The sequence below is a fragment of the Lepisosteus platostomus genome, chromosome 7 (assembly GCF_059453375.1).
Source record: "Lepisosteus platostomus isolate fLepPlt1 chromosome 7, fLepPlt1.hap1, whole genome shotgun sequence".
In the NCBI taxonomy this organism is placed as follows: domain Eukaryota; kingdom Metazoa; phylum Chordata; class Actinopteri; order Semionotiformes; family Lepisosteidae; genus Lepisosteus; species Lepisosteus platostomus.
This window is the reverse complement of record NC_142617.1, coordinates 14,359,023-14,383,554: the sequence shown is the minus strand read 5'-3', so window position 1 is coordinate 14,383,554 and position 24,532 is coordinate 14,359,023. Positions and strand designations below refer to the sequence as shown.

General features: G+C 36.2%; 1 protein-coding gene across 3 annotated transcripts in view; it reads right to left on the bottom strand.

Moving 5' to 3' along the window:
- The window catches only part of LOC148658348 (relaxin receptor 2-like), a 41,331-nt gene extending 22,318 nt beyond the window's left edge, over positions 1-19,013 (bottom strand). The window contains exons 1-5 of one of the 3 annotated variants that reach the window (XM_088639401.1): positions 18,542-19,013; positions 6,196-6,339; positions 5,101-5,178; positions 3,424-3,529; positions 2,897-2,968 (exon numbers count right to left, since the gene is read on the bottom strand). In XM_088639401.1, the coding sequence (XP_088495527.1) occupies positions 2,897-2,968; positions 3,424-3,529; positions 5,101-5,178; positions 6,196-6,339; positions 18,542-18,647 (506 nt within the window). In that variant the 5' untranslated portion in view covers positions 18,648-19,013. Of the gene's footprint in view, positions 1-2,896; positions 2,969-3,423; positions 3,530-5,100; positions 5,179-6,195; positions 6,343-18,541 lie in introns of all 3 variants that reach the window. The other 2 variants (XM_088639400.1, XM_088639402.1) reach the window with 2 other exon arrangements.
- Positions 19,014-24,532: the final 5,519 nt, after the last annotated feature.

The following is a 24,532-nucleotide window of genomic DNA, read 5'->3' as shown; positions in this document are numbered from 1 at the left end:
TGCATTGTTCCTTCAGCTGTTCTACAGCTTTGTTAAAATTTGAGTTAAACTGTTCAACTGAGTTTCTTCCCCAGAGAATTGAAGTTGCTATGATGAAAAATGCTGGGCTAACTCTCGTGCTCCAAAAAAAGGTTTTAAGACTTAATAAGAGGCACTCCTAACGTACTGTCTGCATAAATTAAGTGTTAATATTGTTGCCATGCTCTGTACCAATATCCGCTTAACAAATCACCCTTTTTCTTCTATTTTCATTAGACCTGTTTCTAATTATAACCTAACTAGAGATGTACTGTAAGTGTGAATCTAGGACTGACTAACATTGAATATTGGACTCAATCTGGGTAACACAACAGTTCAACGATTCAAGATGGTAGACCACACCTGAGAAAACTACAGGGAGCACAATAAAATACACTTCTGCAGGTGGTAACAGTTTTCAGGTGACTAGTCTGAGATTCACTTTTAGATTACAATCGCAAGTTATTTTTTAATATGCCAGCTCTTCACAGAAGGCACCCAATCTAGAAACAAACACAGGTCAAGAAGCTGCGAGACAGCAATTCTATGACTTCAATTGCACCGTGTCACTATGCAGTTTGTAACATAAACATCATGAGGTATGAAGTATACTGTATAATGACAACAATGTATGGAAAATATGTATCACACATTTACGCTCTTGTATTATTCAGATGTACATGTTTGTTCTACACAGGTTTAATTAAAAAAGTAATTAGCTATATTGCCATTGACATTTTCCAGTGTCATTGTATTGCACTGAAATAAAATGTTAACGAACACAATTATCTTGTTTTGCATAAGAAGAAAAGGCCAAGCCTGTTCAGTTTTTTTTCTCCCAACAGAGGGTATATTCAGAATTCTTTAACAAAGAAATACTTGATCCAAACAACATAAATGTACATAAACAGCTCTTTAAATAACATATGAGGTTTATTTGATCTAAAGCTTTGACAATAAAAATGTCTGCTTTTCATTTATATTTTAAAATAAGGTAGAAATGCAAGACTAACCATTCTTTTTAATTCCCCAAGGTGAGCACAACCAAAGTGGGCATTTTGATAATAATACGAAATTATATGAGTTGAACTCACAGCCAAAAAAAGAATGTCATCAAGGGAGTGTTCAAAATGAGACTGGATAATTCTGACATTTCTCAGTGACATACTGTAAATTGGACATACTGTAACAAAAGGAATAAAAAAGCAAGGATTTTGATGTTTCAGCCACACAAAGCCTCTGATACAGGCCATTTATTTGTGAAAATCTGACTTCTCTTGCCCTGATTTTTAATGCAGACTACTCAGGTAATGTTTACAATACTGAACAAGTGATGCACAAACGTTTTCCATTTGGGAGAAACAACTATTTGCGTTGCACTAATGAGAATTGAGAAATAAATTGTTATTCTAGTTTATAGAAATGTAAATTAACCTAAACAATGAGCACACAATGGCACCGCAGTATAATGTAGCAATAAGATGGAGCTTATCAAACCCATGCTTGCTTTGTGCATTTTTCCATCATGAATTACTTTCCTAGTCTGTAATGTACTCTCCAAAAGTGATTAACTGTTCCACAGATATTCCCATAGAGAAACAAAGCTTTTCTTTTGCTAGCATGTTTTTGGCTTATGGTTTTTTCAAGGGGTATCTCCATGGAGTTGTGAAATAGCCTGCTTTCCATTTCTACAGTTCAGGATCCTGAAGATGGTCCCTAAAGGAGGAACTCAACCATGTGGATACTTTTTTAATGGTTTGCTAGAAAGCGCAAAATCACTCACAGTTGTGCTTACCATTGCACAATTAAAACAAAACAGAGTTGTGTAATACATCATGTACTGCATGCTAATGCATACTAATACTGCTAAATAGTTAAGAAACAATATTGCTTTCATTTTATACACAGCCTCTGGCATTTTACCAGAACAGATGAATGTTAAAAGAAAACGTGATGTAATTTTTGCTCTCACAGTTTATAAGGCTATTGACATTTAACTGTACTACAGTACATGCACCAGTCGTGGTCCCACAAATAGTGTGAAACTTAAAAAACCATGCAGCTCCTCCAGTATAATTTTCCAGTTAGTTTCCCAGTAAAGTATGTGATAAAGCACTCTTCTGAAATGACAGTATGCTTGTTCTTCGCAATAGATCTATTCCTACTTTATATCAGTGACAATAAAACACACTATATAGCTGTCTATGATCAGATACTGTAAGACCTCACAAAATACAGTAACTCACTGTCCTTTCATAGTTTTTCTATCCAGGGAGGACTTTTCTATCAACTGTAGTAACCTACTATTCTCTCACACTCTAGATGTCGGAACTCATACACAATGATATGGTGCTCCAGCAGGAAATACGTGTTACAGCAAAAAAGACAGACTAGCACTTGTCTCTGTGCCAGTGTTCAAACAAAGAAAATGGTGAAGTTCCATTCAGTACCCTAGAGAGGTACTACCTCGAGCTAGGATAAGTACTTAACTCAAGTTTCTTCAGGTGTGGGTTCACTTCAGGTGGAGCCAACTATGAGTTGGGAACTCAATTTTGGGTGGATATCCCTGTGCTGAACTTGCATCTTCTTCTCTCAATTCACTTTACTATAAACAGGATGGGTTCTGGCCTGATGAGTCACTGCTCTGGTATGATCTTTACCTTTTCCTTTATACTACACTCCCTCACAGACAACATCCCATGAGAATCATCCCAAACACATACATTAAAGTAGAAATTCAGGAAATGAATCAAATACTTACACAGAATTATTCAAGAGAATTTTAAAAAGGCACAAATCATATATGCTGTACAATTGAAAGTATATGGATAACATGCTTCTACTCTCAATCTTGCATCTTCACTGTAATGATACTCACAGTTTCTGTAGCTCTGAGTACTTTGAAAAAACATCTTCAGGAAGCTTTTCTATTTCATTGCCATTGAGGGACCTGTTTAAAAATAACATAACAGACCAAAGGTCAAGTTACAGCATATTGTATCAATTCAGAAAGGATTCACTGCTTAATGCTTCGAACATAGCAATGTTTTGTCAATGCTAGAATTTCACTGAAATTATGTAAATTTGTTACATGTGGGTGGTGATGTTATCAGAGATCATGGTGCCTGCTTCAATGTACAAAAAGCACATGAAAACGAGGCCACCTTTTTTCAATTGAGAATTGTTTCTCTTACTTTGCACCAAATAAAAAAAGTGACGAATTTCTGAATTTCTCTGAAGTCCTTCCAAGGCCAAATCTAATAAAAACCATTCAAAATCACATTGTATTGGATGTTTGGTCTAAAGAGAGTTATTTGTCTGGCACAGAAAGGTACAGATGAGGGAGAAAATACTTAAAATCTATCAAAAAATAATTATAAAATGAAAATAATCTACAGTACTTACAGAACAGTCACATTTGTTGAAACCAGTGGCACAGAATTTAAATTTTCTTGCACGCATTTCACCTCTGTTTCTATGCATTCACAGCAATCAGGATATTCTTGTAGAACTGAAAAAAAGGTTTGTTACAAAGATAAAATGACTAAGCACACAAAATTTATACTAAAACAGAACAGTGGTTTGATACACAAAAGTGTTAAACTTCCTAGAACTGCCAGTTTCTGCAGTCTTTCAGTCTGCATGTTTTCAACACCCAAAACACCCCCTCTGACATAAAGCTCTGTGCATTGTAAAATTTATGGCAATGATTGCTTTCACAGGGAGAACATTAAAAGCATTGAAACATAGCTTTGGCACAAAGCTAAACAAGCTACGTTTGTGAAAACTTTGAATACTTACCCAAAAATATAAAGCAAAGAAAAACAAGGTCTACACAACTAGACTCACAAAATGGAAAAAAAAGGTTGTTAGTAATACCCTATATTATTCAGTAATGTCACTGAACTCTTTTGCCAAATTTCAGGATTGTCAAAGTTTACTTTATATGAGCTGTCTACACTATAATATTCCATATGTGTGCAAGTATGAGAGCTGGATCGTCATGCAGAATGTATTTCTTATTGACATCAAAAGGAATACTTTAGAACTTAATGGATGTCTTGTGCCTATTATTGTGTTCTAAAAAATAAATAGACTGTCATAACAAAACACATAGGGAAAGAGGATTTTGGATGCTATCTTCACAATGTCTTGTGTGTAACTAAGAAACATCAACAACAAAGTTAGATAACCACGTAGTCATCTTTGGTTAAGACGGTCACCACCATCAACTCTAAAGCTAAACCAGTGGCAGACACAGAGATGCCAGTCTTCTGGTTTTCTGCACAGAATTTTTCCTTTCAGGTGGCCTTTTTATATGAGCATACTGTATATTTGAAAATTTGATATTTTTCTATATGAAAATACCCCCCCTCCCCATCTGAATGAAAATTAAATTATTTAAACATATAGTTTAGTCTTGAGGCTCCTCCCATGAGAGAACTAATTAATGATTTATTATTTGTTGACAGAGGGCAGGGATCCTCAATCCTGGTTCTAGAGAACCTCACAATCTAGTTAGTTTTACAGGCCACCCGTTTTTAAAGATTAACCACACCTGTAAACTGTTGATAAATCTGTTCAATTAAGATAATTAAGAGGATTCTATTTTAATCCTTAATGATCTCTAAATTACTTAACAAAGTAACCTGTGTAATTGATTACAAATCCCACCTACAGTATAAACCTAAAAGTTTAGTTACTGTACTTTAAAATACAGCACTTACTGCATAGTTGGATCTCAGTACAGGATCATCATAGTTTTTGATAATGATGGAAAAACATTTGAGTGGAAAGAGTTGAGTGTAAAAGGTCACAGGGTTTGGCAGAGCTGTGTACCTGTGTATATGTACAAGCACAAAAGCTACACATTCATGTTTTATTACCGAAAAGCTACAGTATATGTGTGAATGAAGTTAAAATGTAATCCAATTTCTTAGGATTTGTTTCACATCTACTAAAGGTATACTGTACATTAGAGAAGTTAATGATTGAAAGGTGTCACTCCTGTATCTTTGCATGTAATCTAAAAGTTCGTCCTAACACAAACCAACAAAGATGCTTGAATTCCCGTCCACTTACAGCAGTGGTTGGGTTGGCTTTGCTGATGTAACGTTCCGACAGTACGGTCAAAAAGGTCGGCCCACCCACTGTTATCTCCTGCAGAGAGACAACAGAACATTTCACAGTATGGGTTTTACTTGTGATATTTAACTCAAGAAAGCTGTTCTGAAAAATATAAGGATCTGACATGTTTTATAAACACGTTCTAAGGATGCCCCAATACAGTGAATATTTTTAATCACACTTATGGATGAAAGAATTTCACAATAAGATCAGAGGAGTGCAGGAAGTCACATTTTGTGACAAACAAGTCTTTAAATGTAGGGAAATGGCTTGAATCTACTACAGTTATTAAGATGGCTCAGGAGAAACTGTTCAGGTTAACCTGTAAAGCTATTTAAAAAAATAAAATATTGCATAAAACAACTGTTTGTTGAAGAACAAGAAGAGAACTGGGAAGCATGAATACGGTTAATACTATGAGAAGCTGTCATTTGCGTTGTGCAAGAAAAACACATTGCACTAACAGAAACAACAATCTTGGTCTCTGGGGTCATATCCTAGAAATGGTATAACATCTGTTCAAGGGTGTCCCAGAAACTGGGTTTACCATAACACATTTTGCAGTGATTAATCACGATAGCCCACACATGCTCACTGGGGATTGTGCCAAGTGCCAGGTGACTAGCCTGGTCACAGCAGGGTGCTGAGTAGGATGCCCAGACTCTTTCTCCATCAGAGCTTTGCACTTCTAATGAAATTCTTACACCTTGGAACCTGACACTGAATACCATCTGCTTTTTGTAAAACACCCAAAAATAGCCTTTTAGTCCTGACAATGTGACCCAGTCATGTATATCTACTTATAGATTAACACACATTACCTTATTCTTAAATAAAAAATATAACTCCCTCTAAAGACACAAAACTACAGTTGTATTCTCTCATGAAAGGAAAATGTACAATCTGTTATGTCAAGGATGCATTTATCCTATACCATGTGCTCTTACCAGCCCATAATCTTCTTAGATAAACCCATCCTTCTCTTGGTATTACCCTGAACCCCTAAGAATTGATTGTGTGGTGCATTTAATGAAAGCTGTCTTCCCTTACCACAGTTCTCTTCATCTGCACCATTTTCACACTCTTTAATGCCATTGCAGTGCAACTTCTGAGGCAAACAATCTGTTAGATTTCCACAGGGAAAATGGCCAATGGGACAGTCAGCAATGACTGGGCTGCTTGCCACCATTGTAGCTACTGGAAGAAGAAAAGTGTAGTTAAGATAGCAGTTCCACATGAAGCAGTGCATCCATTTCTAAAAACACAGTTATCAAATTAAGAGTAAAGATGAATAAAATGGAGATGGTGAAGAAGAGACTTGAAGGAAGATGCTGTTGCCCAAATAATGACATTTATAGTTCAAACTCTGTTGATTGATAGTGTACTACCAAGCACATGCCTGAGCCAAACACTTCCACAGAGAAGATAGCTCGTTTGGAAGCAGAACCATCACAGGTTGGACCTAAGCCAAATGAGGAACATAATTGAAAGCGACTCATTGAAATAGTCATCTTTACAAGAACCCTTTGAAAATTTCACAAGACAAATACTTCTGGTTCAACGTGAACGTATTTTTAATAGTTTTTTTTTAAAAAGTCACCTGTGGAATTTCTGTGTTCAGAACAAAATGTGAATAGTTCCTCCAGGAGCCTTTTGTTATTCAGGGGCTTAAACCATCACCGAAGATGGGAAAAACATTCAAACACAATGCGATTCAAGAATAATATGACCCTCATAGATGAACAATAAATACTTTCTTTTTAATGACTTCTAAATAGCACCAGTCATCTGCAGATAGACAATAAAATCCCTCTTGGGAAAGATCAACTGGAAATTTACACAATGCCAGTGCCAGAATTTTAACATACCTCATGTATCACAAAACTGGCAAAAAGCTAAATAATTACTTGAAGTCATTAAATTGGATCCAAAGGTTTTTGGGGGCATTTATTTGAGTTTTTATTTCTCACTGGATAATTTTATAAGCATCAGATATCATTTTATTGTATCCTGGAACACAGAATCTTGCCCTTAAAAAAAGCTGTTTTCAACTACACAGTGCTATAAATCTGATTGCACTGTCTCTAACAATACGGAAATGACATGATGGAAAAAAATATTTAGAACATAGCTACAGCATTCTCTAATCAGGGCTCACTGAGTGAACATTTCTAACAATTCATCAGAGTATTAGGCTATATAGTGTACACAGATGGCATTTCTGAAAAATCACCTGAGGCCACTTAAAATATATATTTCAATGCCTGTGCCCCAGTTCTCAGTTATTGTTTATATTTAGCAGTGTTCATGCACTTTATTACACTTAGGAGCCAAACAAACAACTGCAGGATTAGGCATGTTATGTAAGTTAAAGAGTAACATTTCTGTTACTCTATAACCCAATGAAAACTGAGCAGCAGAGCACAGTAAAGTGAAAAAGTAATATGGGACATGACAAATTAAGGGGGAAGTGGGATAAACGTTTTTACTTTGTCCTTACGTGTTAAAGTTACAGAAGAATTTAATGTATTTAGTTGCAGTAAAAGCTATAACCTAACCATTAAGCTAACAGTAGCATATCTACTGTATAAATACAGTATAAAAATGATGTCCTTTACCATTAAATATCATGTTATAATCATCTTAATCACCTTTAGTATTAAATTCCGTATAAAATTGTAAGGAAAAATATTGTGAAATTTCATACATCAAAACGTGGCAGAATGTTATTTGCTTAAAAAGGCTTTGTAATTTATGATACACTTGAAGAATGAATTTATGTTGTTTATACATAATCAGATGCTTATATCCATCCTGTACCAGGTTAGACCATTGCAGTACATCCTGAAACGTGATTAACATGGATTTGGATTACGGCAAACATAATGTGAGCTGGAAAAATACAGTGCCTTGCGAAAGTATTCGGCCCCCTTGAACTTTTCAACCTTTTGCCACATTTCAGGCTTCAAACATAAAGATATAAATTTTTTATTTTATGTGAAGAATCACCAACAAGTGGGACACAATTGTGAAGTGGAACGAAATCTATTGGATTTTTGAAACTTTTTTAACTAATAAAAAAATGAAAAGTGGGGCGTGCAAAATTATTCGGCCCCCTTGCGTTAATACTTTGTAGAGCCACCTTTTGCTGCGATTACAGCTGCAAGTCGCTTGGGGTATGTCTCTATCAGTTTTGCACATCGAGAGACTGAAATTCTTGCCCATTCTTCCTTGCAAAACAGCTCGAGCTCAGTGAGGTTGGATGGAGAGCGTTTGTGAACAGCAGTTTTCAGCTCTTTCCACAGATTCTCGATTGGATTCAGGTCTGGACTTTGACTTGGCCATTCAAACACCTGGATACGTTTATTTGTGAACCATTCCTTTGTAGATTTTGCTGTATGTTTGGGATCATTGTCTTGTTGGAAGATAAATCTCCGTCCCAGTTTCAGGTCTTTTGCAGACTCCAACAGGTTTTCATCCAGAATGGTCCTGTATTTGGCTGCATCCATCTTCCCCTCAATTTTAACCATCTTCCCTGTCCCTGCTGAAGAAAAGCAGGCCCAAACCATGATGCTGCCACCACCATGTTTGACAGTGGGGATGGTGTGTTGAGGGTGATGAGCTGTGTTGCTTTTACGCCAAACATATCGTTTTGCATTGTGGCCAAAAAGTTCGATTTTGGTTTCATCTGACCAGAGCACCTTCTTCCACATGTTTGGGGTGTCTCCCAGGTGGCTTGTGGCAAACTTTAGACGAGACTTTTTATGGATATCTTTGAGAAATGGCTTTCTTCTTGCCACTCTTCCATAAAGGCCAGATTTGTGCAGTGTAAGACTGATTGTTGTCCTATGGACAGACTCTCCCACCTCAGCTGTAGTTCTCTGCAGTTCATCCAGAGTGATCATGGGCCTCTTGGCTGCATCTCTGATCAGTCTTCTCCTTGTCTGAGCTGAAAGTTTAGAGGGACGGCCAGGTCTTGGTAGATTTGCAGTGGTCTGATACTCCTTCCATTTCAAGATGATCGCTTGCACAGTGCTCCTTGGGATGTTTGAAGCTTGGGAAATCTTTTTGTATCCAAATCCGGCTTTAAACTTCTCCACAACAGTATTACGGACCTGCCTGGTGTGTTCCTTGGTCTTCATGATGCTCTCTGCACTTTCAACAGAACCTTGAGACTATCACAGAGCAGGTGCATTTATACAGAGACTTGATTACACACAGGTGGATTCTATTTATCACCATCAGTCATTTAGGACAACATTGGATCATTCAGAGATCCTCGCTGAACTTCTGGAGTGAGTTTGCTGCACTGAAAGTAAAGGGGCCGAATAATTTTGCACGCCCCACTTTTCATTTTTTTATTAGTTAAAAAAGTTTCAAAAATCCAATAGATTTCGTTCCACTTCACAATTGTGTCCCACTTGTTGGTGATTCTTCACATAAAATAAAAAAATTATATCTTTATGTTTGAAGCCTGAAATGTGGCAAAAGGTTGAAAAGTTCAAGGGGGCCGAATACTTTCGCAAGGCACTGTAGTTCTGGATGAATAGTGGTTTAGTGTGTTTGTTAGGGCTCAAACTGAAACCAAGATTTGTTGATTCTGTGTGACTGGATCTCTTTCTACTGTATATATACTTTCCCCTGCCTATTCTCTACACATCTTTGTTCGTTTTTTTTAACTTTTATTTTATTAGTTTTCTTTTTTTGACATACAAAACTACCAAGAACAAAGCTGCCAGTAATTGTAAAACATCAAGTATTATATGTACAGATAAGTATAAAATCTGCTATTTTATTCTTTTTGAGTTTTTTTACTTGTATTTTTTTAGTTTTATTTTTAAAAATATTTTACCCCCATCCCCACTTACAACGGCTTTTTGTTCCCAGACCTTTTGTATTCTTTTCCTGTGCCATCTTTCAGACACACTTCACAGTATCACTGAATTTTAGATATTCTGTACCATATCTCAAGGACATTTGCTACATGTTATCACATTTCTGAGTTTTTGAATCTTTTATTTAAGTGCGAAATGATGCAAATATTTTCAAAGAAATGTGATAGCTCCCCCTACTTTTACAATGTTTAATTTCAGCGTACAGTACATTGTTGTGCCCTACGTACAAAATCCATTTATCATTTTTAAACAATGTAGCTGTCACGATCGTTACTCCTCCTCTTAAGGGCGCTCCAGCCCTTCCTCGTTCTGTCCCATTACCCACACCTGTTCTTTATTCCAGCCCCTCTTCTGTTCCACCTTATAAGCCAGATGCAGACGGGGCTTCTCATTGATTTCCGCATCGTGAGAGCCCGGGTCCTGCTGCGTCTGGTTCCGTTATGTTTTTAACCTTCAGTTCCTGATTCCCCTCCCTTTGCCGGTCCCGACCCGGTTCATGGTTTTAACCCCCGGATGGATCGCCTGGTTAAGGACTCTTGCTTTTGTGTTGGATTCCCTGTTTGGACTTTACATGGATTGTTTGCCTCGGCCACACCTACCCGGATCACCAGCACTCCCCGGACACGCCCCCCGTCTCCAGACCCTTTTCCTGCATGACCATTTTTTCCCTTTCTGGATCGTGTCGTCCGCATAGGGCCCAAAAAGAACCGGATCGTGACAGTAGCATTTTATACTCACTGAACTGCCTCTGGTTTCTTTATGTCTCAATGTCTGTATTGCCAAATGGAAATGAGGATAGGCAGACATGGCCCTCTAACCTGCACCACCCACTGCACTGCACTGAAACAGCCTAGCTCCACACCATCATACAGGAGAATTAGCTGCAACTGGAGGACTGGGTTTCACAAGCCTCAGTGATGTCACTGCAAGACAGCAGGAAGTGAAGTCATACGAGCCCCTTCTTTGCTAAGAGTTGAGAGGGCCCTGTTTGAATAATCCCAATCCCACTTTAATGGGGCTCTGCCACTGCTTGTAGAATTTCCTGTCACTGTAAGATACTGACATGACTCAAGATCTAACTGTGTGGTTGACACTGATTACTGAAAACCTTCAACCTCTAATGAAGAGTACATACTGTCAGGAAAACCTTTAGTTTTTAATTTTTTCTCATAGCAAAGATTGCCAGGATGAGATCTCTCCTAGCTGAGGAACATCTTGAAGGTTAACTATAGTAAAGGCTGTCTTAGAACCTGATTTATGCATATTACTCAACATGCACAGGTGCAGGAATCGAGTTATGTGGAAGTCAGTGATCTCCAGTGATTAATTAACCTGTTCCTCAGTGCCCTAATTTCATATATATGAGAAGCATACCGCATGTCCACATACACATACATACAGTACACAGTATACAGTGATTCTAATTAAATATGTACTAGGTTAGTAAATCTGTTGATAATGCTTAAAAAACAGACATCAAAGAAATTTAAAGTCATGCTTTAAAAACAGAATGGTAATTGATTCTCTCACTTCTAACATCCAAAGTAGTGTGTTAACAGCAGACATACCAAAGATAAAGAAAGACAAGTTGAGACATGATGCTGCTGATTTAAAAAAAACATAATTTAAAAGGAAAGAGTCCCTTTTTCCTTGACTCAACTGAGAATCCACAAAGCAAAACAGTGACATTTAAACGGAGAGTATTTAATAATGTTTACTGGATTTCTGTGCTCATTAAAAAATAAACAAGGCTTAATGTTAAGTATACAGTATATATTTTAACACTGTCAAGATTTTAAGATTTAAGACTGTAAGAGAATGCAATGTCAGTATATAGCACTGAATTCACACTAGGAAGTCTGGACATTTGGCTTAGCCAGATTGCTCATTGTCTGGAAAGGGGCGCTGCATGTTTTTCTCCTTTCTAATGATATCATTAAAACACTGTTTTTTTAAAAAAACATTAATTTAAAACTGAAAGATTTCTACATTTCTAATTCAGAACCAATAAGGTTAAATTAGACTCTTCAGAATAATTGTCTTATTTTTCACTTCTTTTCAGATGTTATATTTTTTAACAAAGCACAGTGCGGGGCTGTCTAATGCTGATTCTGGAGAGCCAGCATGTATGCTCTTTAAAGCTGCAGTCCTTGAAGAGCTGGGAGAAGGTGTTAAACTGTTCCAGTTAAACCAGTAAGTAGAATGAAATTCTGCAAACACCAGCCCTTCAAGACAATGATGTGACAACCTTCCTTTTGTGGGTAAACTTAAGACTAAGGGGAAGCTTGAAATGCAGACTGAGAAAATACACTACTCCAAAAACGTGCAGGCAGGAAGCACAAAAGCACAAAGGTTATTTGAAGTAATTCTGAACTCTGGAGAAATTCGCAAATCTGTGCTTTAAATCCCTCAATAGGGATTATAAATGTAAATATAATGCAGAGTTACCATCATTTGTACTTCTAAGTTCAGTGACATGCACCTGCTGAGTTAATCTACTGTAGGAGCAAAAAACAAAATCAACAAAAAATTGTCAAGTCAGCATACAATAAAGCTCAACTAGGTCCCTTTCTAGTAACTTTTTAGGTCTTGTCGCTTGGTTTCCAGGATGCCAGCCAAGGAAAGAGAAGAGACCAATCGTTTTCTCTGCAGGGGTGTCCCTAGAGTCTAGTCACCCTTCAACCTTTTGTTTCACGTCATGGTAAAACCATCAAGACACAGTCTACAATGGTGAACAGAACAGGCTCATCCACCCTCTTATTTTCTCACACTCCTTTAATCTGGGGTAAAAATACAACTGATGTAAAATGAGTAATCCCTACATGCTATGCTACCGCATCACGGGTCACTTTCCCTGTATCTGGAAAAGATCTAGCTGTCATAGTATCCTTGTGATTTTCAATTTAATGCTGCAGAAGGGAATTTACATGCTGCTCAGCTCACATCAGTGCTCAAGCTGTTGTATTCTACTTTGTGCCTTGTGAGAACATTATCAGAGCTCTCACGTTCCCTACTCCCAGTTCAATAACTGAAGGTGGACAAACACCTGGTGTTTTAGTCATAAATGAGTCAGGACCTGATACGGCTATCAGAGTGTAATTTTCTCATTTAAAAGCAGTCTCATACTCTTGTTTGCTAGGCTAAACAAGTAATAAAAGTCTCATTCCATCACGAATGCTATGTTATTTGGCCTACTATGCTTTTTTTCATATGAAAGTTATAATCCTTGACTAATCAACTGCAAGCTCGTAAGCAAATGGCAAATTACTTTAATCGATGTTGTGGCCAATGTTTAAAAACTGCCAATCTTTAAGAAAGATGGAAAAACAAGGAAAACAATGTGTTGCAGAAGCACAATGAGGAATCATGTCCACCAAAAGAATACCATCCCATTTCAGCATCAACGACCACGGCATACAAGAATTACTTCCGTGAAAAAAATGGAAAGGATAAAAAATGGAACAGGGCTGGGAGTTTCGATGCATATTTGTAGCTTAGCTCTCATTTTCAGACCCCTCTCTACAGTTTCCGCTTGTTCCCTTTTAAGGTAGAACAATTGAATTAATCCAAATAATAAAGCTTTCCTTAAAGTATTCATGAAGAATTTTGTATTGAAATGGCACAAATGTCCTTTTACAGTAACATACAATGATTTTGAGTAATACATTTGGGGATTCATCCATCCATTTTCTAAACACTTCATTCAATTCAGGGACTTGGCGGAGTTGGGGCCTATCCCAGCAAGCAATGAGTGGAAGGCAGGGTACGCCCTGGATGGGATGCCAAGATTTGTGGATCTTACAGTAATTGCTCAAAGTAAATCAGACATTTTCAAGCACATAACTGAAAATGTTATCATTATTAACTTCCCCATATTATTATGCTAGTCATGAGAAGTTATATGCTAGTACATTAAAAAAAATGAATAAAATGGAAGCTAATGTTCAGATTAGGCAACCATTGGCACCCTTACTTTGGATACAAACAAGATTTATGTTATATGAAGAATGTCTCTACTGTATACACAAATTCACTAACCACAAAAAAGTGATTCATTAACTGGGGATGAAGTGTTTTTGCAAGTTGTGGCACTAGTAGAAATTTTTCAGCTTTTAACACATACATACCCTGTATACAGTTTCAGGCTTTTAAATACAAGGAGGAAAAAGGATTATACAGCAACAACAAAAGAGATATTTGCAAACTCAAAAAATGAGAACTGTATTCTAATCACAGTCAGACCTGTTTAAACCATGACCGGCTTAAAGCAAACAAATGTTATAATGATATTCATTTTGTTTGATTTTGATCTATCACGTTCTGCAACAGATAGCTATATCTTTGAAGAATGACCACCATTGGGCACACACAACCTTTCAAGTAGTTTATCTTCAGTTTCAATGAGATTGTGAAACTCTAAACAAGGTTTTCTGCTATTTCAAACTTAAACCTTTATCATACAGTACCTGTGATCCAGAATGAAGTGCGATAATGTCACAAGACAAAATTATCTCAAGCTGTCCAATATTTTACAATACATGTTAACTGAGAAAAACTACTCTGCTAAACAAGATACTGTAAAACACCTTGTATAAACAGCCAATATAATGCAAGAATATTAAGTGGCCACCTTCAACCAAACCTGCCACTTTTCCTAAGTAAAAGTTAAGAATCTGATGAAAGGTCCTGTCTGTTTCAACAGTTTAACATTTGACCAAGGCACAATCAGAAAGAAAATTACAAAAGCAGGAAAAATTATTTCAGTACCCTTTAACACTGGTGTAAAACTGTTTCTATAGATAACTATAATTACAGTAGGTCTGCATATTCCATTTAATAGCTTACTTGCCAAAAGTTCAAGTGTCAATGGAGAAGAGCCAGAACGTAATCCACATCCTTTAACGCTTCTGTTTGTGTGTTATTAACGTCAATATGTTGTTGATAGCATAGGAGCCAATTCTACTTACCTGGCTACCATATAAAGGTATACAGTAACTTGTTTTAGGATGATGGTGTGGAAGTTACAGTTAGGGAAAGGTTTAGGTTTAAAGTTAGGGAGCACAGCAATTGAAAAGATACCAACAACACCGACATCATTAATATAGTAGTTTAATACATTGCATGATGAGCCCACATCTAGAAATTGTACTGTATATGTAGTATTGGTTAGTTTTAGAATGTTCCTTAGTTTTAGCTTTCATAATATAAGGCACTATTCAAATGAAGTCTGATGCTTGTAGACAGACTTACAAAGGGTTACAAAGTTTCAAAAAGTACTCCTCTCCCTGGGTTCAAGTCCAAATGTTACCTCCCTTCTAAAATACATTCCGTTCACATTGTGTGGAATGTACTGATTTGTGAATAATGCTATCTGCTTGCCAGTTTTTAATTAATTCCAATACAGTTGAAAAGCCCGCAAGCAATGTGGCAGGTGAACTGCGAGAGAAAAAGACTGTCTAACAGTTCACATTCTTCACAGCTTCTGTTTTACTAACACAACCTCACCATAATATTTTGTTTGCCAAAATAGAATTAAAAATATAAAGATATAATATATATATATACTGTATGTTTTCTCCAATAAATTTGACCATTTCCCCTTTCAAACAAAATAAGAAAAATATACAGCCATACTATCATGAGGTAATTGCACTGATATTTTACCTTATGTGGCAACGTCCTGGTACTCTTTGGGGAGTTCTTGGTTACTCAGCACAAACTGGAGTGATGGTCGGGGATTGTGTTTGAGTAATATGCTCCAGGGAGCTGTCTGGGGTGCTGAATCACGTGGACTTTAAAAAAGCCCGAACCACTGTTGTATAAAATGAAGCGCTATCCATACTATTGATGGGAACCATCAATATGCCTAAAACCTCCAGCTTAGGCACAGCCTCCCTCTCTCACTCACAGCTGTTGTGATGGTGAGATACACCCAAGCAATTACTCTTCAGCTCGCTATGCCTGTCCCTGAGGCAGTTTGGGTCAGGTCTCATTGCTTGCCAGTACTTGCACCTTATCATTATATTGTTGGTTAGAGGTACACATGACGCTTGGGGCGGAAAAATAGTGAAACGATACCCACTACAGCAACATAAAAATAGCATATACACCCTTCTTGATGATAAATGCTTGGACAAATAGAGTGACAAGAAGTTTCTATAAGATCCAATTTGTAAGTCATTGCTTCTCCTGGTGTCTGCAACAATAGTCTTTCCTGGTTGTGATTCCAGCTGAGCTTTCAATTAAACTAGCAATTTGCTTAATTGATCCTTTTCAATTGATTTAATATCCCCAAAAAACACTGAGTATTTCGAGAAAGCTATACAAAATTGACAAAGTACTGACAATCAGAAACGTTTTAAGAGCCGTAAAAAGCTTAAACATTTCTAATTAACGTGCTATAGCTCAAATATTCTTTCAATAACATAATTGAGAGATACAATGAAAAAAATAAAACAGATGATACTAATCCACCAATCCAAATTAAAGAAAACGATGTGACATCAGGATGATTAACCGAACAGAAAATATTTCATTATTTAGGTCCAATACTACTGTAGGAGCACAAAACTCCAATGCCAAACCAATGCACAAAACTACTGTATCATTCCATTAGACAACTGTGATAGATATTTGGAACAAAAGTTTTACAGATATCAAATATCTAACAAGCAACAACCACGTGTTACACATATCTGCTAATTGTAAATGTGAAACTCTCACACTGTATACAGTATATTTTGCTTATGAGGTATTGTAAAAAGTGACCAACATTGTGACCCAAGCTTACTTTTTGCTTTTGTTGCATTACCTCAAGCTATGGGGAGCTTCCTGCATTTTTTTCACCACCTAATTCCTAAATTGATAAATAAAGTATTTATTTTAGTTTAAACTTGATATTTATATATTTTTTGCATTTTGGCACAACATCTGTAAAGCACTTTCAGATGTTTCTTTACCACAGAAAATCATTTAGAGAAATAAGCACCATTAATTAGGACTGCATTTAAGTAGATTTCCTGTATGCTCCTTACAATGTCCTAGCATAGTTGCACTGGGTGAGCGATGGTTGTTTTATTGTTATACAATATATTATTCTGTGTAGTGGGGCAGCTGGCGCATAATTCCTGCCACTCAGTGTTTTTTCGTGGTACAGTAGGTACAGTTCCTGAAATAGTACCTTTATAACAGATGTAGAGAACATTTCCGACTTTATTTTGACATGTTCAGCCTTATGTTATGCTTATGCTACCAAAATATACTGTACTGTCTCAAAATCTACGGATCACGAATCACCTAATCACAACTTTTAATCCTTCATCCTTGAAACCCGTCCGTTCGTGACACTGCTATTGCTATCCGCATCATACTGGACATGAGCGTCCATCTACAGTATAGCGACACACCGTTCACCAAACCTTTGTCTGTTTTATATTAACAGAAACAATCTTCGCTTAAAATGTCAGTTCAGTTCAGGATATCAGGATAGATTAGCATTCTATGTTGAATTTCATCATAGATTTACATTTTACATTGGAAATATGTTTAGTTTGCTTTGTCAAAAAGTAGTGGAAATCATTTTTACTTTAAATCAAGCATTTGATAGTCAAATACTTGATCAGATAAATAAGTTTTGGAAAAGACAGGAATCGGGAGTTCACAAGCGTTGTGGATAAAGCGTCAGATATCAAATAAGTAATCAATCTTATAAATCATGTTTATCTTTGTTAAAATTTAAACTGCTTTTATCTCTTTTTTTCTTTGAACCTAGGAATGACTTTTTTCATGGCAAAAATATTTAAGAAGATTGTATACTGTTCCCAAGAATTCCTTGCAAGTACTAGTTTCTTTTATACCATGAAAAGTAATGTGCCCATAAAAAGTCAAAATTACAGTTACAGTTTTTCTCATGGCTCCCGAAAGTTATTCAAAAGATACATATAAAAAATGTTGTTTCATTAGTTTTTAAAAAAAAACCAAATTAACGCTGAAGGTTACTAATGTTTGGTTTCCACAGTAAACAGAATTAAATTAGCTGACATTAAAATCACTCTGGTAGTCTTTGTTCCTAATACTCCTTTTAACAAAGTTTTATTTATTAAAAATTATGGTACTACATACAGTACTCTGCTTGAATAAAGTATTTTGAATTGAATTGAATACTTTGTCGCGCATTTTATGTTGTGTAGAATAATAGTTAATGTTGTTTACAATGTACAGTATTCTTCTGTTTGAATTATCCCTGAACTGCTCTTAGCAAGGAGTACATTCCGGGACATTAAAATCAGCTATAACATTACATAATATATTATTATCATGACTTAGAAAGTAAAAAGTTGGCAACAAGTAGTAAGTACTGTACTGTAGTTAGATCATTTGAACTTCAAAGAACATCCACTTTAACCGGACTGGAAACATGCATACAGGATTTGCCACAATAAAACTTTTCCTCTGTCCGAACATAACGTGATTAATGCAGTAGTAGATATTACAGTTCTTACCTTTGATCAAGGCAAAAATCAAGTGATGAAACACCAGAATCGCAGGTGGGTCCAAGCTGGAGTGTAACAGTCCGAATGTAGTGCGTCCCATTGTCCGTTTCTTCATCTTCTAATTGCTGTGCGACAGAGTGAATGCGCTACCCATTGCTGGGAACGGCCACACAGCGCACACTTTTCAGTTTCACCTAAAATTAAAACGGGGAATTACACAAAAAAAGCCGAAAAAATCTTACACGCGCGAAGTCATCTGACTAATTCTTTACTGCGTCAGCCAGAAAAGGCCAAGAGTCGTAGTAAACAAGAGGAAAACTTAAGTTATCAACGGGAGCTCCTTCAATGAAAGGCAAAGCACACCGCGGTTTGGTCTTATGTACAGTATTAGTGATTTTGTCACCGCCGTTCACCCGCTATTGTGAAGAACCTGAATACAGGTAGCTAGAGGTCGTTGTTTTCTTAAAATAAGAGACAGTGTAGTTAGCACAGCAAATATCTCCTAGCTCGGAAACAATAAATGAATGCATATTCATATTTCATGAATTATGTTATACCAAGAATTTAAATATGGGATATGGGAAAAGGCATGACCGTAACAAGAATCAAGTGCCATTTTTCGTTCTGAGTGAAAACTGCAATTAAAACCGGATTTTAAAATTTCATCTCAAATATGCTCAAATATGTGCTTGTGTACCTTCTACAACCAGATCATTTTTTTTTCGGTGGGCTACTATTTATTTTAGTTTCGCTTATATTGTTTTTTGGAATGATTTTAGTTTTATAGAGAAGAAAAAAACAATTAGTTCTATTTTATTTTCACCTTTTTGGTTGATTTCATATTATCGAAAGAATATTGGGGAAAAAACGGGCCACCAGGGGACACCAGAGGTAGCCTTTATACATGAACGTATAATTTACAGATTTCAAGATTTATCTATGATGTTTACACAGAGAGTTAATGGATTAAAATAGACTCGTTGTCATCTGACAACTTTAGTTTGATTATTAACAGTACATTTAAAATATTGTAAGAACAGGATCTGTTTAATTCGCGGTTAGAGATGCTTAGGGTTTATATCGTTAGACTGAGATTCACCATTATAAAACACAGGATTCTAAGATTTTACTTGTATTTGGTTTGTAAAGCACTGCCTGGAGACTGGAAATTAATCCAGTTTGTGCCAGATCTGAATTCCACTAGGCAGCTCTCCTACAGTTAGTCTGATCAATAGCAGCTCGACACGTTTTTAAATCCTTGTAGTGTACACGTGTTATATTAATTAATTTGGTTATTCAGTAATTTCTATAACCGTATCATACTGTACGTGCACATGCTAACGGCAATTCCAGTTTCTGATTGTCAGACGCACCCCTCCTATTATTTCAGTTCAGTTTAATCAGAGGCAGGGGCGGTGTTTGGAGTCAGGGAATAGATATAATATTAGAAACGCTTTCATTCCTTCACTTACATTGCTTATACTGTAAATACACAAACAAAACTAAACGGTAGCATACAGTAACAACAACAATAAAATAAGGTTAAAGAGATGATAGATTTTAATAAAAAACATATAAAATTCGTCCTAGCATTCTACTATAAGTACTGTAACAATTAAGGTATGCATAATAAATAGACAACTGACAACATTAAAGGGACGCCGTTTAAATAAAACAACAGATATTAATTACATGTCTTAGTAGAAATGTTTTGATAGCACCATTACCATTTTGCTGGCAGTTCTTGAGCACTCAGAAGCTAAGGCTGTTCCTAGTCAGTCCTGGAAGATCAAGTTGCTGTTGTCCCCTTAATTGGTGATTTTTCAGTTCTCTACCTGATCTGCTGGATATTGAGGCTGGTGGACCATAAGTGCAGCTGCACATCACCCACAGTAGATGGAGGCTACAGTTGAGGATGAAGTGGGTCTATTCCTATGTAATGTATTGTGTCCCTTTCTATGTAAATGATTTGGGATCTGTTGGGATGAAAAATGCAATAGAAATGCAAGATATTATTATTATGGAACAGTAATACTTGTTCTCAAAGCTGAAGTAATGAAAGACACTGGTGTCACTCTCTTTGCTGTTATTGCCATTAATTTAGTTTCAACATCCAACACCAGGTATAGCCCTCACTGTTGAAAGGTTGGTTGAAAAGTACACAAAATTACAGCAGGGATAATTTAGGGTAGCTTATCTCCAATTACCACATTTTCAGAAGGAATCTCTATTTAAATTGAAAATCTACAGAAAAAAAACACATTTTAAGGGAGGAATATTCAACATTTCTTTCAAAGTAGCCTTGCCACTTTTAATCTTCTTGTTTGCCTTCCCTGGAGGGATGGATAACAGAGAACTTTTTTTTTCTTTTCCAGTTGTGTTGTGAATTGGGAGCATGTGAGGGGGAGATGATATCAGTTTACATGAGACCTTTCTGATTTATACATCGCTGGCATATAATGTTGCCAAATATGTTTATTCAGTGCAGATGGATACCAAAGAGTCTACAAAAGCCCATATTTTAGTAACGCTAGTTGTACATCACCTAGTACTAAGTTAAACATAACCCTAAAATATACTGAGTAAGGATTATAAATGGTACAATGAGTATTGAAATGTATAGCATTTATTGCATGTATACTTTCACACTTTAAATTAATTGTTAAATTAGTGTTTACAGTACATACAATTAACAAGGGCAAGAGTTTAAAAATTGAGTGACACACGTCTCTTTTGTTTTCATTTTGCAGCCCATCTATATTGTTGTTTAAAGAACACAAAGAAAGATTAGTCTTTAGACTTTCAACTCAGTAACCCTGTGATTAAAATCATGTCACTTTGAACTAAAATTATGCTCCGTAATGAAAGTGCCATGTTAAACATCAAACCAAGAAGATATGTTAATCTTGAAGATTTAAAATAATTATATTTTCAATTCTGATATGTGTTGCTGTTATGAGATCAATTTTACAGACAGCTGGTGCTATACCAAAGGAGACCACAGATCAGAAGAGCAGAGAACTACACGCAGAGTGAAATAACAACATAAGAATACTAGAAAAGAGATACAGATAGAGAGATTAGCTGCCATCTGGACATCACAGTAGGTACTGCAAACAATTATAAAACCCTTTTCTCTCTATTATTGTCTTTTATGAATTTTCATCTTTAGTTGTTAAACTCTTTGTATCTTACTATTAAATATCAACTTCACTGCTGTTATTACTTTAATGAGGATTTTCAAACTGCTCCCTGTGGTGCTTTCGTTTAGAACAGCTGAACTTAATCCTTGAGCTACTGTTCATGACAGTCTGCTCTCTTCACCGATTTGTCAGTCATAAAATTATCTTGTGACTGAAAACAGCTTTTTTTATTCATTTACTGTATATTTTATTTGAAAATTGTTCAACAGTTCCCTTCCTCACATTTTGTTTATATAATATTCTAAAATTCTCTTAATCAAGTGGATCAATGTTCAGTAATTTTTTATTTTTTTTAAGGCATTTTTAGTTATGCTTTCCATAACTAACATCCCCCCGAAGTAATTGGGTGAAGATTAAATCTGTTTCAGATGATATTGGGATAACAGCAGCTCAGGACTCAGAACAAACAAATACGAAGCTAAGTGCTAATAAAAGCAAGAGAGTTAAGATACCGAAGTGTAATCACTCATCATTTGGATCACAGTTAAAGAGATATCACCCAGATAAGATTAAATTCTACATGTTACTGTAGGAGATTAACAGGGCTTTGAGTCATACATGAATATAATTTTATCATTATTAATTTATTTAGATACGCGATTCCATATTATATTCCCTTTTAATCAAATTCTAAAAAGTATGCTTGTTGACTCCGGAATCACATTAGTTAAAGACTTTGATGCTTAAAATGTTTAGGGAGAAATGTAATACTGGTGTGTATGTTTTCTTTAAAGTACCGAGACCAGCCATATACTGTATGTTTAAGTTCCAAAATTAATATAGTTTATGGCCTTCACACGCGTTATAGTATGCTCCTATTCTTTTTATGCTCAGGTACTAAGATTTCCCTTCAGTGGTAAAATTCCATATAAATATTAAATCCTTAAACGGGCACAGTTAAGACATTAAATATACATATTCATATTGTATACAGTACAGTTTGCATACGGTAATATGTTTATGTTCCTAAATCAATCTCTTTTATGAGCATGTGAAAGGCATGGTGAATCGATTCTCAAAAATTACTGTACTTTGCATGATTGGAAATAAATGCGTGATTGCGAAATGCTCTATAAAAATTTACTCTATTACAAATTTACAATTTGTTGATAATAGAAATGTTAGGTTCTCTAAAGCTTTGTGATAGTTGACCCACCCAGGCAGCAAAAGATCAGCTGCACTGGTAAGATGCGACACCGAAGATATGATTAATAACCTTTTAAATCTGAAGGGAGATCTAAAGGGACCCCCCCCACACACACACACAATAGAAGCAGGAAGCAGAAGCAGGCACCGTTGTCAGAAGGGAAGAAGGTGACTATTCATTGTTATAAAAAATGACTTAGATTCGATCATGTTGTGATATTTTGAAATATAAAAGTAAATTGATTGTCCATAATATTGCTATTCTATTTTTTCGAAGAAATGTTTGTTAAAAGAAAAGTCACAGCACCAGCTGGATTTGAACACACAACCCATGAGTTGGTAACCAAGCACGAAGACCAGTGGGCTACAAGGGAAGTCGCATGAAGAGAGAGGCGAAACAGCCCTACACAGCCCTGTTGCAGTACACGAATATAATCATATTGTGATTAATTTCTTTAGATACGTGATTCCATATTATATTAGCAGAAAAGCTTAAAACTACCACTTTTTCACACGCTATTTCACGTTAGTTAAATACTTTGATGCTTAAAATGTTTAGGGAGAAATGGAATACCGGTGTGTATTTTTTCTTTAAAGTACCGATTCCTGGAATCTGACTGGCTGACACCCTTCTGAAGTGGTTCCATAATATCTGGTATACGGAAAAGAAAGCGTTGATAAAAAAGCCTGGATTCTCATGTATCTTATACAAGTATCTTTTAATACAGTCTTTGCTGTGCTCTTGAAGAACCTTGTGATATTTTGAGCTCTAGTTGAATGATAAGTGTCGCATTTTAAATAAAGTTCGTAGTTAGAAATTATGAAACGCCCTGTTAAAAGCAAGGGAGTTTTTATGTCCGTTGAAGTTAAGAAAATGCCTGACAAAGTAGGGCTTGGACAGGTTCCAAGTGCTTGTACATATGTGCTAAAGAAATTATACTTTGAGTATACAGCTTGTCCAAAGTCATTCATTATTAATACTATTAGTAATATCTTCTAGCCTTTATACTAATAAAGGCTTTGATGCATAAATATTTCTGATAAAGGTAGGTTGTGTACTTTTGTCCAACTGAGCAATCTTGCTTTCATAAAATATACCAACATTTTAATGACTGATGATTAACATGCTGTAATACACAGTTCAAATTTAAAAGCTGAAATACTGTACATGGGAGGTTAAGCTCCCCCTGGCGGTTTTACAAGGTGATGCCGGATACTTTCCGGCATGACGTCAAATGACGCGATTAACCCCGTGATACTGCATGACACCGCGACACGCCCACAGGGATATGCCGCGAAATATCCCACCCATTTTGAATGGCAGCATCTGTAGATTCAATTTATGTCCCAGTGTGTTTCAATATACTGTGTATTTTACAACATATTTTTCTTCAGGGACAGCGACAACCTAATGCGAGTTGTTCCCTCAGAACTGGACAGTCACTGTCCAGCAGATTACTCCAAACTGTCAATCTATAAAGACAATGAATATCAGATCGTTTAAGCAAGCAAAGTTTAACTTAAACTAACACCTGCTTAAAACTGTGGTCGGAGACTTACCAAGATGTGAAGTTTTTATCTTGAATGATCTAGAGATAACTTTGATGACCAGTCTACTCGCTATAGTGGTCCAAATTGAATTTTTCCAAGT